Raw genomic sequence first — 14,682 nt, 5'->3', positions numbered from 1 at the left:
CAGTCCAGGGTCTTATGTCCTTTCTTTTTGCCAGTGTATGCTTTCTTCTTGTGTCCCATGAGACATTTTAGCATGAATTGTGTGCCTATAAAGCTCTCTAGGCGGGTCAAAACCTGACACCAGCTGATCCAGCATTGAACTGTCAGCCTGCCTAGATGGACTGCTCTCATGGGTTTTTGCCTTCTTTGTCATAGTGAATTTTTGCTCTAACGAAACACAGTCAGAGTTCAATAATATTCCTTTGTTCAACTGCAGGAATTCCATGCTAAAATCTCCCATCTTAAAAAGACAACTTGGAAGGCAGGCTGTCAATTAAATCCAACTGTAATTTGACAGAGATGCATTAAAAGCATTCAAATTGAAACTGTGATTGATGGATTGTACACAGACAAGTCCTGTAAATGGTTCATCATCTGTAAAGATGATTATGGGTAAATCACCAGGAACAGAAACTCACATGAAACCCCACTCAGAAACTTCAGCACACTAACTTATTGAAGTTGAAACCCACCGATTAAAACCATGTCCCACGTTTATCTTCAGTTATCAGCCAGCGCCCACTGCCACATCACAGCTACAAGATTTTTTCCCCAGAAGCTCAAAACTCAATTCAAAATTGCTGCTCAGAGGTGTGGTAAGAAGCAAGTTCAGAGCACAGGTGGAGATCATGGAATTACAAATGCTATTAGTAGTTTACTGACATATCATTAAGGAATTATGTGAGTCTCTCATCTAATGCCTTTCTGAAGTTAAGAGGAAACACAGAAGAAATAAGCTACAGTAATGAAAACAGCCACATGAAAATAATTAATAGTAATTAGGATGTCAAATAGTTTGAGGTTGCTAGGCAGATGAAGTGCTGTAAAGATTTCTAGATCTACTTCGCTGGTATCGATCATCACCACCATCATTCAATAATCTCAGTCATACTCAAAAAAGCATCAGCTGGAAGTGTTTAGTAATTATAAATTTAAAAAAAATAAAGTTCATCAGGACATCTATTAATGAATTCTCACAACACACTTTAGTTGGTCTGATTATAAACTTATTGAACCATAATCAAACAAAACACTGAGAATTATTAAGGCATATTTGGCCTTCTAATATACAAATCACCCAGGAAAAGAACCTGAGCCTTGTGGTGTAGCCCCTTGCCCTGTTAAATAAACTTTCCCCAATTTGTAAAGCAAATGAATGCTAACATTTTTTAAAAAGAGATCTCAATATGCTTACAAGTTAAATGAGACATTCCAGAAGAGAAATGTTTATTTTAAAACACAAGAAAGGAAACTGAAAGAGTCTGTTTTCCAAAGAATGAAAATGCAAACCCAGCAAAATGGAGAAAATCTGCACACATCCTAAACACGTGTTTATCTTAACCTTAGTAACCACATGATTACCAGAGACTTCTGGATGGCTTTTCTTATTAATATATGAAAAACAATGAAATGGAACTTTACAGTGCATGGTTTGCAAGGAAAAACTTTGTTAGTCTCTTATTTGCAAAATAGTCTTCTCATGGAACCAGGAAAAACAGCATCCACCTCCACACCTTAATTTGCAGGAGTGGTAAGAGCAGAAAAAAGAGAGAGACTACTATGTGGTTTCTTAAGCATTCAAGCTTAAAGGTCATGGATTCTTAGAACACTGTTCACTGACAAGCAATATTTAATAACAGTGATACAACAACTTTAAAAGTAGCCGAATATTTCCATGGACCAAAATGGAAATGGGTATAATACACAAAGAAAATTCCAGAAACTATGGCCTGGCTGAAAATGCAGAAATGTCTTTGCCTTTAAGATATTACCTCCACATGTTGAAATTTCTTTACAGAAAATCCCAATCATTCTGCAAAAAATATATAATCTCATTAAACCACTGTAATGTTTACTGAAAGCTTTGCAGCATAAGCTATACTTCCTCTCCCTGCCTCTCAACTCTCAGACCTCTTCTGCACAGTTTTCCTGACTACTCTACAAACTTTTGTAGAGCTGCTGCCGCTCTCTTCTGTGGAGCTCCTTATCCACGGCCAGTAAGCAACAACAAGATGGAGGGCAGAGGTGAATAGACCTCTCAGAAGGGCTCTATGCATCCCCCTAGGCAGGGATACAACCTCCCACTCCAGCCTCAGTGCAGCCACAGGAAAGGCGTTTCGATCCTGGAGCCCCCTGCACACCACCAGCATTCCTAAATGGCACACTCCATATTTAAATTATATCTTCCCCTTGCCTCCCTGCTCCCAAAAGAATAAAGCTTTCTGGAACAGAAGATTAACTTTCATCCTCTTATCTATATTCATTCACATTCAGCAAGTGGGTAGGAGGTTGCAGACAGCACGGTCGAATGATTTACACCCTGCTGCCACAAAAGGGAGGACAAGAGCAATAGCAGCCAGGCTTTTCGTCAATTCTGTGGCTCCCTGGAAGAGCAGCAGCCCTCCCTGCTGCTTCTCTCCCACCCACAGCTTAAGAAAGGCTCACTGTACATTAATAGACAGCTCATTTATTACTTCAGTGTAACTCACCCTTCTGTGCTGTCCAAACACAGAGCTGACCTTAAAACAAACCCAAAGCTATGGCTATACATTTGTGATGTCTTAAAACATTTGCAGTTCCAGTCAACCAGTGAAGCTCTGCAATCACCTGACAAAGACAGTCTCTTTCCCAGCAAGTTTCTACAATGCAGCCGTAAGATAAGAACTGGATGCAAAATACAGGTGAAGGAAACAGAAGGCAGCAATGACATTTTATTCAGTGTCTTTCAAGTACTTAGGAACATGGTGAATGAAAGAAATTTATGAATGTTGCTAGCAGAAATAAGACTGAAGTAGTGATGATACAGATAAGAAAAAACATGCTTCAGTATATTTAACCATGGTTTTGCATACTTCCTGTGAAGTTAGTTTACAAACAGCTCTCTGTTCATGCCGCAGCATAGGCAGATGCTCACACTACACAAATTGTTTATTAGGTTACTTCTGGTTGTCCACAACATATTACATTCCTACTGTACAGCTATAAAACCTATTTTTCCAAAACCCAGAACCATTCCCATCCTGCCCAACAAAACGAGGTTTGGGTTTTGCTTCTGCTTTTGTTAGGTATCATTAAAGGGCACATAAGATGAGAAGCTTACAGCATATGTAGCTGGAAAAACACTTTTGTTCAAGATCTTGGAGTTCCAGAAACAACCACATCCAAAACTGTTTGACTCAAACACAAAAACCAGTTTGTGTATACTTCCACTACTTCAGGTTGTTTAAAGATGTTTAACATGGCTCATACTAAGGAAGACATCCACAGGGGAAACTGAGCTTTCCCTACAGTGCATCGGAAGAAAGAAGTCTGATTTACTTCAGGCATTTCTTTAAGGGTAGCCAGAATAGCTATTTACACCTATTTGGTAACTTATCCTGTGGTGTTCCTAACCACCTTCCTTCTCAGCAGTCTGCACTGGTCCTGATTTGTAAACAGCAGCTCCAGAAACAACACACAACATTATTGTTCTCAAATAAAGTTACTTACAAATTAATTACAAATTAATTAAGTGGAACATATTCCTGCTCTGATTTATATTGCTGTAACTCTGAAGTTCAAAATTCACAAACTTCAAGAAGACCTCTCGGACATGTACTGAAATGCTTCAGTTTCAGCTGTCATTGCTCAGTACTACTGGAAAAAACTTCCCTTGCTTTTAAGCCAAGCCTTCCCTAATGAGGTCAAGCAGAATTTGATGCTGCTCTTTCTTCATGGAAGAAAGAAAAGCAGTGAGAAAGTTCAGCTGAAAAATGTAACAAATACTAATCACAGTTAAACTTATCACTGTTGCATAATCATACTACATTTATACAAAACATAATGCTTATGTTTCATGGAATTTAAATTGTTTATCTAAATTTTCACATGCAACTTATGTCAGCAATCCAAAGGTATCATTCTCAGGTTAGCAGGCATAGAAAAAGAGGTCACATGTAGAAATTAGCTATAATGTGGGAACAAACATTATGGGATGCCTTAGCTACACTGGAATTCCCAGGTTTTGAGAATTAACTTTCAGAGCAACACTATCCAGCAAACCCAGAGCACAAGCCGCTATGCTTTTATGCTTGACACATCACAAGTGACAATGTGCACTCCGCAGTCTTCAGAGCAATCTTTTCAACTAACTGCTTGAAACACAGAAGGAGACGTCCTCTAGCTGCAGCACCGGGAGACAGGAAACAGGGAACAATAACATTCCAACACTGACTTCCTCTCAGAAGGGTTTCCCTTAATCACTGGTGCCCCAACACATATCTCCCTCAAACAACCAACATTTCCCCTTGAAAGGCTTGTCCCCACCCCACACGGGGTATGTAACTTCAACAGACATGTTCACCTCAGGTGAAGCTTTCCATGCCAGAAACCTGCCTCCCTGATGAGTTGTTCTAGGAGATTTCAGCAAAGCCATTCCCCCGAGGCTTTTTGAGAAAGAATGCCCTTTTTTGCTCATGTTGAAAAATTTTGGTGACCTTTCCCCCTGAGAAGACAAGCACCCCCAGGCAGACTAGCAGGGACATGAACCACATCCTCATGTCTCTGGGAGAGACAGCAGCAGATTCAAGCAAAATGGAGACTTTGTTTCTGAGAGTATGCCTTTTGCTGCCTTAATGTTAATTCCCCTATTTTTGGCCATATCGGGGCGGAGGGAAGAAATACCCTCCAAATTCATGTATCCTCAATAAAAACTTCTAGCAATGGTCCTTTGCAAGGTTCAGCTCAGGATTCACAAGGCCTTAACCCACAACTGCCATTCTCAGGTGCTGCCTGAGCAACATCTGGCTCAGATCTGATCCTCTGAGGCAAGAACATGGAAAAGATTGTTCCCATGTCTCAGTGACTCTCTGCAAACCACACACAGTATAGAAAAGCATGCTGTACAATTTCAGGGCAGAGGAGACATAAAGGAGTACTACTGAAAGATGGGAAGGACAAAATGGGAACCAAGGAAAGCTTGGTAGACACCCCTCTTGACTTCTGTGTACTTAAGAGGGCATAAAAATAAGGAATGGTGATGAGTATGTCCTCAGGCCTGCTGAGAGAACTATGGAGAGAGCTCTGGAATCAGCAGAGATGAAGAATATGAGAAAGGTTAATACTAAAATGCAAAAGATCACGTAAGGAAATGAGTCAACGTACTGATGGGATACAGATGGGATTTTCTGAGAGAAGACTTAGGACAGAGAGGCAGCAAGATCATGGGCAGGAGACTGGGCAGAGGGGAATGGGACTTTTTCAAATGAGAAGACTTAAGTATAAAAGGAGGGGGCCAGGGACAAAAGATCTGGAGAGGAGATAGGACAAAGACTTTAACTACTTCAGTGGAGATGGTTTAAAAAAAAAAAAAAAAGGTCACATTTTGAATTAAAGGGTAGAGGAATTAATTCACATAAATGAAGTCTCCCAGATTTCAGATGGAGTTCAAGATTTCTGAAGGTCAACCTCTGTTTACATTAAATGTATGTGAAACACACTGACAATGTACACTTTAGTCCCCTCTAGTCATTCTATAGATATCAATGACCTTTTACTTGTATTATTCTACTGATAGGGGTGCAGATGCAAATATTGTAACAGTGCATTTGCAATATTCTTTCATTTTGCAAAGGTAAAACAGAATTTTTGATGTCTTTTACAGTTACAAGCATTTATACACATTATACATTATATGCATTATTGCACATTATATACATTATACATTATGAATGGGGGTTTCTGACTCCTGTGACTTGCAACGGCAAAAATTGCAACACAGATTTTTTATAACTTCAGGGACAGCATTTTACTCAGGGGGAAAACAAAAATCTCTTCAGTAAGTGACTCTAATTGAAGTTTAGGTCTATTCTAACGACATGACTACTTGAAAAAGTCAGGCTAGGTCCTGAAGAGGAAAAGGTCAGTCAGTTTTGCCCTGGCCAGTACACCTGTCAGTATGACACAAGCAGGAAGCAGAGGTATCCAATTTCTCATCACAAACTTGCCCAAAACAAGCTTCAATCTGCACTCATTCAAAATTATAATTATCCTTAACAGATCATCTGATAAAACATACCAAATGGTGGAAAAGTTCACTCTATCCTTGTTGCAATGCTTGCCTGTGCAAGAATCACAGCAGTGTGCCTCAAAACAATCCTAACCCAACCGTGCTTCCAGGTCACAGGCAAAATGGCTGTACTGGCTAGAAAAGAAGTTGCTTTTTAATGCTTATCCTGGAGCAAAGGTGCCAAATAGCACCTGTACAGCTTCCCCTCACTCATCCTAAGCCTCCCAAATGCTTCTTGTCAGCAGTTGGAAAGAAAACTGAAAAACCTCAGCAGCTCTCCAGGATCATTTAAAAATCACATTAACCACATCCCATGAAATCTATTTCTACTTCTGTCTACCAACTTGTTACTGTTAAGATCACCCATACTCAAAAAGCAGCAGATGTTATGACTTTTTACTTTATTTATTTACTTACCAATGACCTAACAGCATTAGGTCAATACAAGCATAAAAAAGGACAAAATTCCATTTTGCCCCATTCCTCCACAGTATTTTACTTCAGGTGTGACAACTCCATGTTCTAAGGACAACATAGGTTGGAAAGGACACTGCCCAAAATACTGTGCTAAGCTAACTCTTAAGGAGCTGACTTTTGACATTATGATTAGTACCAGGATCCTACATGTAATTTTACAATCACCCATGTTAATAGGTCATTTGTGCTCAACTAGTCCTGGAAATCAGTTCCTGGCACACTAAAGACAAGGAGATAATCAAGAACAAGAAAGTAAGTTTCTACTGCTCACAGAGAATGTAGCATCAGCAAATTCCCACTACTAGAGGACAAAAAGCATTAGACAACATCTCTACTGATAATTCTCAGATAGGGGCAGAGGGTGATTAAAATAGCACCTATTGATTTTTTCCCTTTTTGTCCTTATGCTGTCATCAATCTGACACCCCTTCAACTCTTTGTATGTAGGTTGCCCCTCCTCCTCTTTTTCCCTCCCTCTTCAAAAAAAAAACCCACCCTGAAACAAAAAACAACTGGCCCTCCTTACTGCTTTTAGACTGTGTACATAAGCTTCTGGGGGTCCTGGTGGCCAACAAGCTGTCCATGAGCCAGCAGTGGGCCCTGGTGGCCAAGAAGGCCAATGGTATTCTGGGGTGCCTTAGGAAGAGCATGGGCAGCAGGTTGAGGGAGGTGATCCTGTTCCTCTGCTCAGCCCTGATGAGGTCACACCTGGAGAGCCGTGTCCTGGGCTCCTCAGCACCAGAGACATGAAGCTCCTGTGGTGGGTCCAGTGGAGGGCAGTGAATATGATTAGGGCACTGGGGCATCTCTCTTACGAGGAAATGCTGAGAGAGTCGTGCCTGTTCAGCCTTGAGAAGAGGTGACAGAGGGAAATCTCATCAATGAAGCGCCTGAAGGGAGAGTGTTAAGAGGATGCACCCAGGCTCTTCTCTGTGGTGCCAAGAACTAGGGTGAGAGGCAACAGGCAGAAACTGAGGCACAGGAAACTCTACCTGAATATGAGGAAGGGTGACTGAGCATTGGAACAGATTGCCCAGAGAGGTATTGGAGTCCTCCTCACTGGAGATATTCAAGGACCATCTTGACACAGTCCTGTGCCATGTGTTCTGGGATGACCCTGCTTGAGTGGGGAGCAGGGAGGTTGGACCAGATGACCCCACCAGTGGTACTGACTGTCAGCTGAAAACTCACTAGAGAGCCCCAGTTCCATCCAATCTTGTACTTTGACTTTCCACTTCCTGGGTTTTCCCTCATTTCCTCACATTGTTTTCCTGCTAATTATTTTCTCTCTCTCCACCTACCACTGGTTCACTTGCTTATGCTTTCCTACACCAGCTCCCACCTTCATGTATCTCTTCAGTTCCCACACACTTCTTGGGCAGCAGTTCTCCTTTGACCTCCCTCCAGTTTCCCTTTTCCCATTCTCAATCCCATTTCCCAACCAGCTGCCAAATCTGACCCATATTTATCTGGAAAACAAGACAAATCAATCTGCATCCCTTCACCTTAGTTTGGCTCAGCACCAGTTATCTGCCTGCCAAACTAAATGGCCTCAAATCAAAGAGGCCCAGATAATCAAGCTCTATAAGGCTAGAGCACTCCTACAGATCTCTGTGGAGTCTTCCCAGTCTTCTCACAACCCCCCACCCTTGCTTGGGTGAATTACTGCAGCACTGCTAAGGTAACTTATGGAGAAAGGAATCCTGAGAAACATATAAAATGGGCTCTTCTGAAGAAGTTTGCTCCCAGCCACCCCTCCCTCCCCTGAAACCAAGAGAACATTCTACACAGGCTGAGGCAGCTGGTTCCCCACTGTCTTCACCATCTGGGAAGGAGCTCCTTTGAAGCCCTTGCATCCTCAGAACCTACCTAAGAAAAGCTCCACTGCCAACCACTCAGTGTCTCAAATAAGCTGTCTAGTTTCCAACAAAGCTTTCTAGATTCATTATTAGTTGCTGCAGAAAATAGACTTAGGCATTTCACAGGTTCACAATTCCTTCAGTTCTTCTGTAACTAAAAATGCATTTGTATTATTTACTCTATACCTACTGTAGTGATGCTTGAAGTATTTTCTAGAAAGTTTATTGGTATTCCTGCTTATAATTGGAAAATCTGTTACAAGATACACATTTTAGTTTTCAGTTTCTCAAGTTGTACAGTTTACAGCATAAGAGGATGAGTGAGGGCTAAGGTTTCTAAAACCATGGAAGTCATGCCTAGTGAGTGGTTACTATGCACAGAAGCTGACTTGGTTCTGCAGCATCTGACAACCTTAAACACTCCAAAATGAAACTCGGGCAAGAGTTGAATGTAGTAAAACAGCCTCAGCTACAGAAACCAGTAAAATCTTGCCAAAACAGCAACCCTTCTGACAACTTTGTGGCGTGGGGTACTGATGTTTTAATCACAACATGCATTTAAGTTACCAAAGCCTTCACATTTTTCCCCTGCTGTTGTGGTCCACACAGGTTAGAGCTGCAGGTGGGAAGAGTGTCTCCAGCTGGCTTGTATCTCCCATCTCAGATGACCACATACACCTAACCAGAGCTCCAAGTTCTACAAACAACACACCAAGCGTTAAGATCTTTGTGTGTTAAACATGTAGGCTACAAACAATAGTCAAGGGACTCAGCTGTCATCTTCAAAAATGCAAAGCAGAACAATGTTGATGGCATGGACACAAGTACCAAGTGAAAAGAACAATCCACAGGACTCCTCTATATTTTTCCCTGTACTAGAAAGAGGAAATGTTAGGCTAGGGATTGGACAAAAACTCCAGTGCTGCTAACAAATGCCACACCTATTCAGAATTAGTATCAAAGAAAACAGAATTCTTTCATATTAAAGCCAAGCAACAGTATTTTCCGGCAGATACGTATGCCACATTCAATACTACAGGCCAAGGACACAGAGAGACTAGACTGCAGCTGTGAGCTGGAAAGGGACGGGGAAAAGGCAGGAAAGAACCTTGCAGGACTAGGGCTCAGGGAGAGCTGGGAAAAATCAGTAAGACCCTTCAGATAAAGCATATGAAGAGGCAGAGGCAGTTAAAGCTGTCTTGATTCTTGCTGTACATTCTAGGACACAATGCAATCTATTTTTTTTTTTTTTTTGTAAATGTAAAAAGATAAGATTTTTTACTGCAAAGCATTTATCACTCTTTGCTCACTGCAAAGATGTTTTTTTCTGTTATTTCTTCATGAACACATAGTAACATCTCAGGTTCATCTAATCAAATAAAAACTAGAAACACACTTGAACAACAATGTTACACTGATTTATAAAGAACCGCAAACGCTGGTTCCATTTCCAGGTCCATCTGTCCTACTGTGAAATCAAACAAGGTAAAAAATGGCATTATGGAACAGTTAACACTGTCTTAACTAAGCCGCCTACCTTGACAATGCTTTTTAGATCCTGCACATACATCCTCTCCGTCTCCAGAATCTCTTGGACAACTCTGTCTACGTAGAGGAGCTTTGGACTGGTGGGCTCTGTGACCAGGGATATCGCACAGTTTTTGCTTGCTCCTTTTGGTTCTGCTTTCCTTGGCATGCTTGACCTTTTCTCAAGGCTTTCCTCAGGATCCTCTTGCTCCACAGAGTTTTTGTGTGTCTTGTTGCTGGAAAACCTCCTGGCTGGGACCAGTTCTAGTTTGATGGCACCCATTTCTTTATCCTGGTTAAGCAAACCCAAGTGGCTGTTCGAAACCAAGGTCATTCTACTTCCAAAGGAGCAGTGGCTGTCCCTGGAGGATGCAGAGGAAGAAGTGGAACTAAAGCTGACAGGACGGTCACTGTCTGACAGGTCCATGGTGTTTTTTTCACAATAGTGGAAAGTTCTGCTCCCCTTGTGCAAATCTTCCTCCTTCTTGGAGTCAAGAGCCTCTGTCACAGGTACAACATCAAGAGGTAAGTGGAAGTCATCTAAACAAACAAACAAACAGAAGAACTGGGTTAATTGTTGTTGCTCCATGTAATGCAGAAGTTGATGGCAGATACTTTTAAAGCTTTTTGCATAGAAAGCCAAAACTATTTAAAAAAGACAAATCTGTCAAAAGACAGCCAGAACAATATGGTTTGGGGGTTACTGTAACTCTAATGCTTTTTAGGTTGTGTGGATCCCCAAATGAGGGCTACAACACCACATTCCTCCTGCTTACACTTCTATCTCTGGCACATCCTTCTTCTGCCAGTCGGCTGGGCTTGCTGCTAGCACATCCACTGCTCAGGCTTGGCACAGGAGAAAAACAGAACTCAAAACATTTTCCCTAAGGTTATAAAAGACCCCCACAACTTTACTGGTAGTCATCCCTTCTATCTCCCAGCTGAACCCTGACCCTGGTTTGGGAGGTTTGGAAACCTCAAGAAAGTATAACAGTGATACCAGAAAGTGTCCTTCATTTTGAATCCTGCAAAGCCAACATTCTTAAAAAAACTAAAAGCAGTTATCAATTACCAGCTCTGTGGCTTGTACAAAAATACTAAAAGCAGAATGATTTCCCAAAGAAAATAATGTAGTTTCTGAAGAAAGTGTCCCCACAGGAAAGAGTGCTGCCAAATAATTCAGTTTTCTACTGGGAAAATAAGTGTTTCTAAAACTGTTCTGCTCGAGCCAGAATATTACCCCCTGCTAAACAACCAAAGCTGTTTTTCAGATCAGTGCAACAATAAAATAAGACGTCTGTCTTCCTGTCCACATTTCAATTCTGCTTTGTTTTCCTTGCCAAAATGCCCTGCAGGACACTGTCCACCATGCAATGCAGATTTGTCTCTGGCCAAGTTGTGTGTGATGCAGCATGAGAATCTCCAAAAGTAGCTGCAGGTAAATTCAACACTTCAAAGCTTTGTTTCAGTAAAAAGTGTCCTCCTAAAAAAAACCTTGCCACAAACTCATGGAATTTCATAATGCCTGTCCTGTGAAAAAGGGAAATTTGTGACAATTTAGGAAGAAAAGCGATACTGAAGCTACCCACAGAGCAGTAGCTTAGTCCTTATTTTAGTCCAGTGACAACTTTTCGAAAATTCATACCAGTAATTACAGCTCTTGACAACAGTTTCAGTAAAGAAACCATAAAGCTGCAAATCAAACTCGCCCAAACTTTAAGGTGGCCCTTCTTGAACTGAGCCAGACTTGCTATGCAATTACAAGCAGAAACCTCCTGGACAGACAGCTCCTGCAGCTTTCAGAGTAGGGGGAGGATTTAATCCAAAACTGAAAGCAACTCTCCCATTTTCCAAAATAAATCCAAAGCAAACAGAAATAAAATACCAGAGAAGAATATTTTTATTTATATGGCCTATCTTGAATGCATAAGATTTCATTTATACATGAATAATTATTAGCACCATTTCAGTCATTGGGGATTAGCTTTCTATTAAGGAGAAGTATTGCCCTCAAGGTGATGCATAGAATTAACAGTGAGAGTAATTTGCTCCTTACAAGGGTTAGAAATTGGCCATTAGATTAAAAACCTAATTCAGCAGGTCTGTACCTCTGGTTTCATCTTGTAGTCTGAAAATCTACAGCCTTTCTTTGTTCCAGGTTCCTCTAGTTTTGAAGCGTATTTTCTTATCCTTTTTGAATAAAACACATCAAGTACCAATTCCAAAATAAAATAAAAAGCAATAAAATGAAAAAAAAATTTAAAACAGAAAAATGCGGTGAAATTCTCTTGTTTCTATGTGGGTACAGAAAGTGATGTGTGCCTTGCTATTACTTGTGATAAGAAAGTATACATTTTTGATAAGAAAGAATGTATTTTTGTTATCAGCTTTGGATAATTTTTCACATTCAAGTTAGAAAGCACAACATTGCTGAATGAAAAATCCCCCCTTGAAAAATGCACAGGATAAACAAGATAACAGGATTAACACTTCCGCTGACTTACTCCAAAATATTTTACTAAAATTACATGACAAAGAAACACCTGATTAGCTACATTTAGGAGGGAAGTAAAGGATTCTTACGAAATTCCATTACCCCACATTCTTTTCTTCCTGTTTCATTGACATGTGGTCTGCCTCTCAGGTAATAACCCAAAGGCATTAATATGTAGTATTTGCTTTGCAAAACTTTTCATTAATATAAAAAATAAAAACAAAACACAGTTCACATCAATGACATTGGAGTCAGAAAAAATGTTAAAAGTGGTTTTATGTAGCACTTGTAGCCAGAATCATTAGGAGAGCTTAACATGTCTTAGAAAACTAAAGCAAACCTACTTATTCTCTTGCTTAATGACAGTGTCCTTGCTTATTAAAAAAGCTGAGGATTGGTTTTAATAGTTAAAATGGTTAAATAGTTAAATGCTCTTTAACACCTGTATTCCCAGTGACCTTCACAAACCCCAGGCACCTGCAAGGCATGGCTAATTAATTGCATGCAACAGGTTTGACTCAAGTTCCTCTGTTTTTTATACGAAGTGCTATTCCCATATGCTTCTCTATAAATTACACCAAAGTAGGTATTTGCTACTTGGTCTGTTTTGTCCTCAAAGCCTTATCCTGACTATTAATCTCAAAAGTTACTTTCTACTTCATTTTCACTCCTTTCCCAGCGGGATGTAAATTGTATGGCTTCTCTGTGGAGAGTTCTGTTACAATTTTGTCCACTATGTCTCCAGCCAGTAAAATATGTTTCTCAGGGTGCAGTCTGACAGCACAGAAGGCCAGTGTTCATGCAGAGGAGCAGGTAGGCACCCAGACAGCTGGCACACCTGGAAGAAAGGCAGGACACAGCAGACCATGGCACGGAACCAGGCAGCAGCTCCCTTTCCTCAGCTGTCAAGTCCTGCAACAAGCACCCTGCTCTTGGAAATCAGGGCTTGGGGGCACTCCCTGTTTTTGCCCAGCTCTCAGTTCCTGCCTCAGGTATAGGTAGCTGTGAAAAACCTATAGCCCTTCCCAATAAAGCAGGATCTGTAAATCTCCCAAGGCTTCACAAGTTTGTCTTCAGAAAAAACATCTGAGCATTGTACTTGGCACTGGTGAGGCCACACCTCAAATCCCATGCTCAGTTTTGGGCCTCTCACTGAAAGACAGACATTGAGGTGCTGGAGTGTGTTCAGCAACAGAGCTGGGGGAGAGTCTGGAGCAAAAGTCTTAGGGGGGCATCTTGAGAAGCTAAGGGTATTTAGTTTGGACAAAAGGAGGCTCAGGGAGACCTTATTGCTCTCTATAACTCCCGGAACGGAGGTTGTAGCCAGGTGGGGGCTGGCCTCTTCTCCCAAATAACAAATGATAGGACAAGCAAGAGGAAACAGCCTCGATTTGCACTAGGGGATAGATTAGATTGGATATTAGGAAATATTTCTTTACCAAATGGGCTGTTAAGGACTGGAACAGGCTGCATAGAGAAATGGAGTCACCATCCCTGGAGGTATTTAAAGGATGTGTAGATGTGGCACTTGGTGACATGGTTTAGTGGTAGACGTGGCATAACCACTGGGCTAACAGTTGGACTTGATCATCTTAAAACACTTAGGTAGGAAAATAATGGTAGGCCATTTTCTTTGTCCTCTATGAATTTCTACTTCTTCTGCAGGTTATTTGTAACTCTTTATACGTATAGATTAGACTTCAAGTTTTAATCTATAGATTAGACTTCAAGTTCTTTTCATCAGCTGTCTGAGATTTTACTACGAAGATTCAGAGTTAAAAAAAACCCCAAAACCTTGACACCTTTTTCTGAAAGAATAATCAATTTTTCACTATGACAAAGTATATAATTATATAATATAAAATATATATATAAAATATATAATTTTTCACTAAGACAAATTGTATAATTCCTATATACATTTTCCAGATGCCTGTTGAATAAAATTATTTACCTTGGATGAAGCTTTGAGTAGTAACATATAGAAAATATTAGTGAAAATCCTATCCAAGCACAATAATAAGAACCTGCTTATCTACTATGTATAATAAAGGATCTTCCAGGGAAATGGACTGATTTTGCATATTCGGCTCACACAAGCTTCAGTCTAGCAAAACATGTATTATTGGCTGTTGTCTGATCTTCAGTTTTTAATTCTCTATTATGCAACCCCAATTTTGTGTTCGTATTTCTTTACACACATCATCAATTGGGGCCTCTACAATTACCCTTAAATACTCC

General features: G+C 40.6%; 1 protein-coding gene across 4 annotated transcripts in view; it reads right to left on the bottom strand.

The window, feature by feature from the left end:
• The window catches only part of PLEKHG1 (pleckstrin homology and RhoGEF domain containing G1), a 126,988-nt gene that overhangs the window by 35,935 nt on the left and 76,371 nt on the right, over positions 1-14,682 (bottom strand). For all 4 annotated transcript variants that reach the window (XM_058835540.1, XM_058835541.1, XM_058835542.1 and 1 more), the window contains one exon: positions 9,958-10,487. In XM_058835540.1, the coding sequence (XP_058691523.1) occupies positions 9,958-10,487 (530 nt within the window). The remainder of the gene's footprint in view (positions 1-9,957; positions 10,488-14,682) is intronic.

Source organism: Poecile atricapillus, chromosome 3 (genome assembly GCF_030490865.1).
Source record: "Poecile atricapillus isolate bPoeAtr1 chromosome 3, bPoeAtr1.hap1, whole genome shotgun sequence".
NCBI classification, from domain to species: Eukaryota; Metazoa; Chordata; class Aves; order Passeriformes; family Paridae; genus Poecile; species Poecile atricapillus.
The sequence above is the reverse complement of the archived record's forward strand: the minus strand, read 5'-3'. Positions and strand labels throughout refer to the sequence as shown.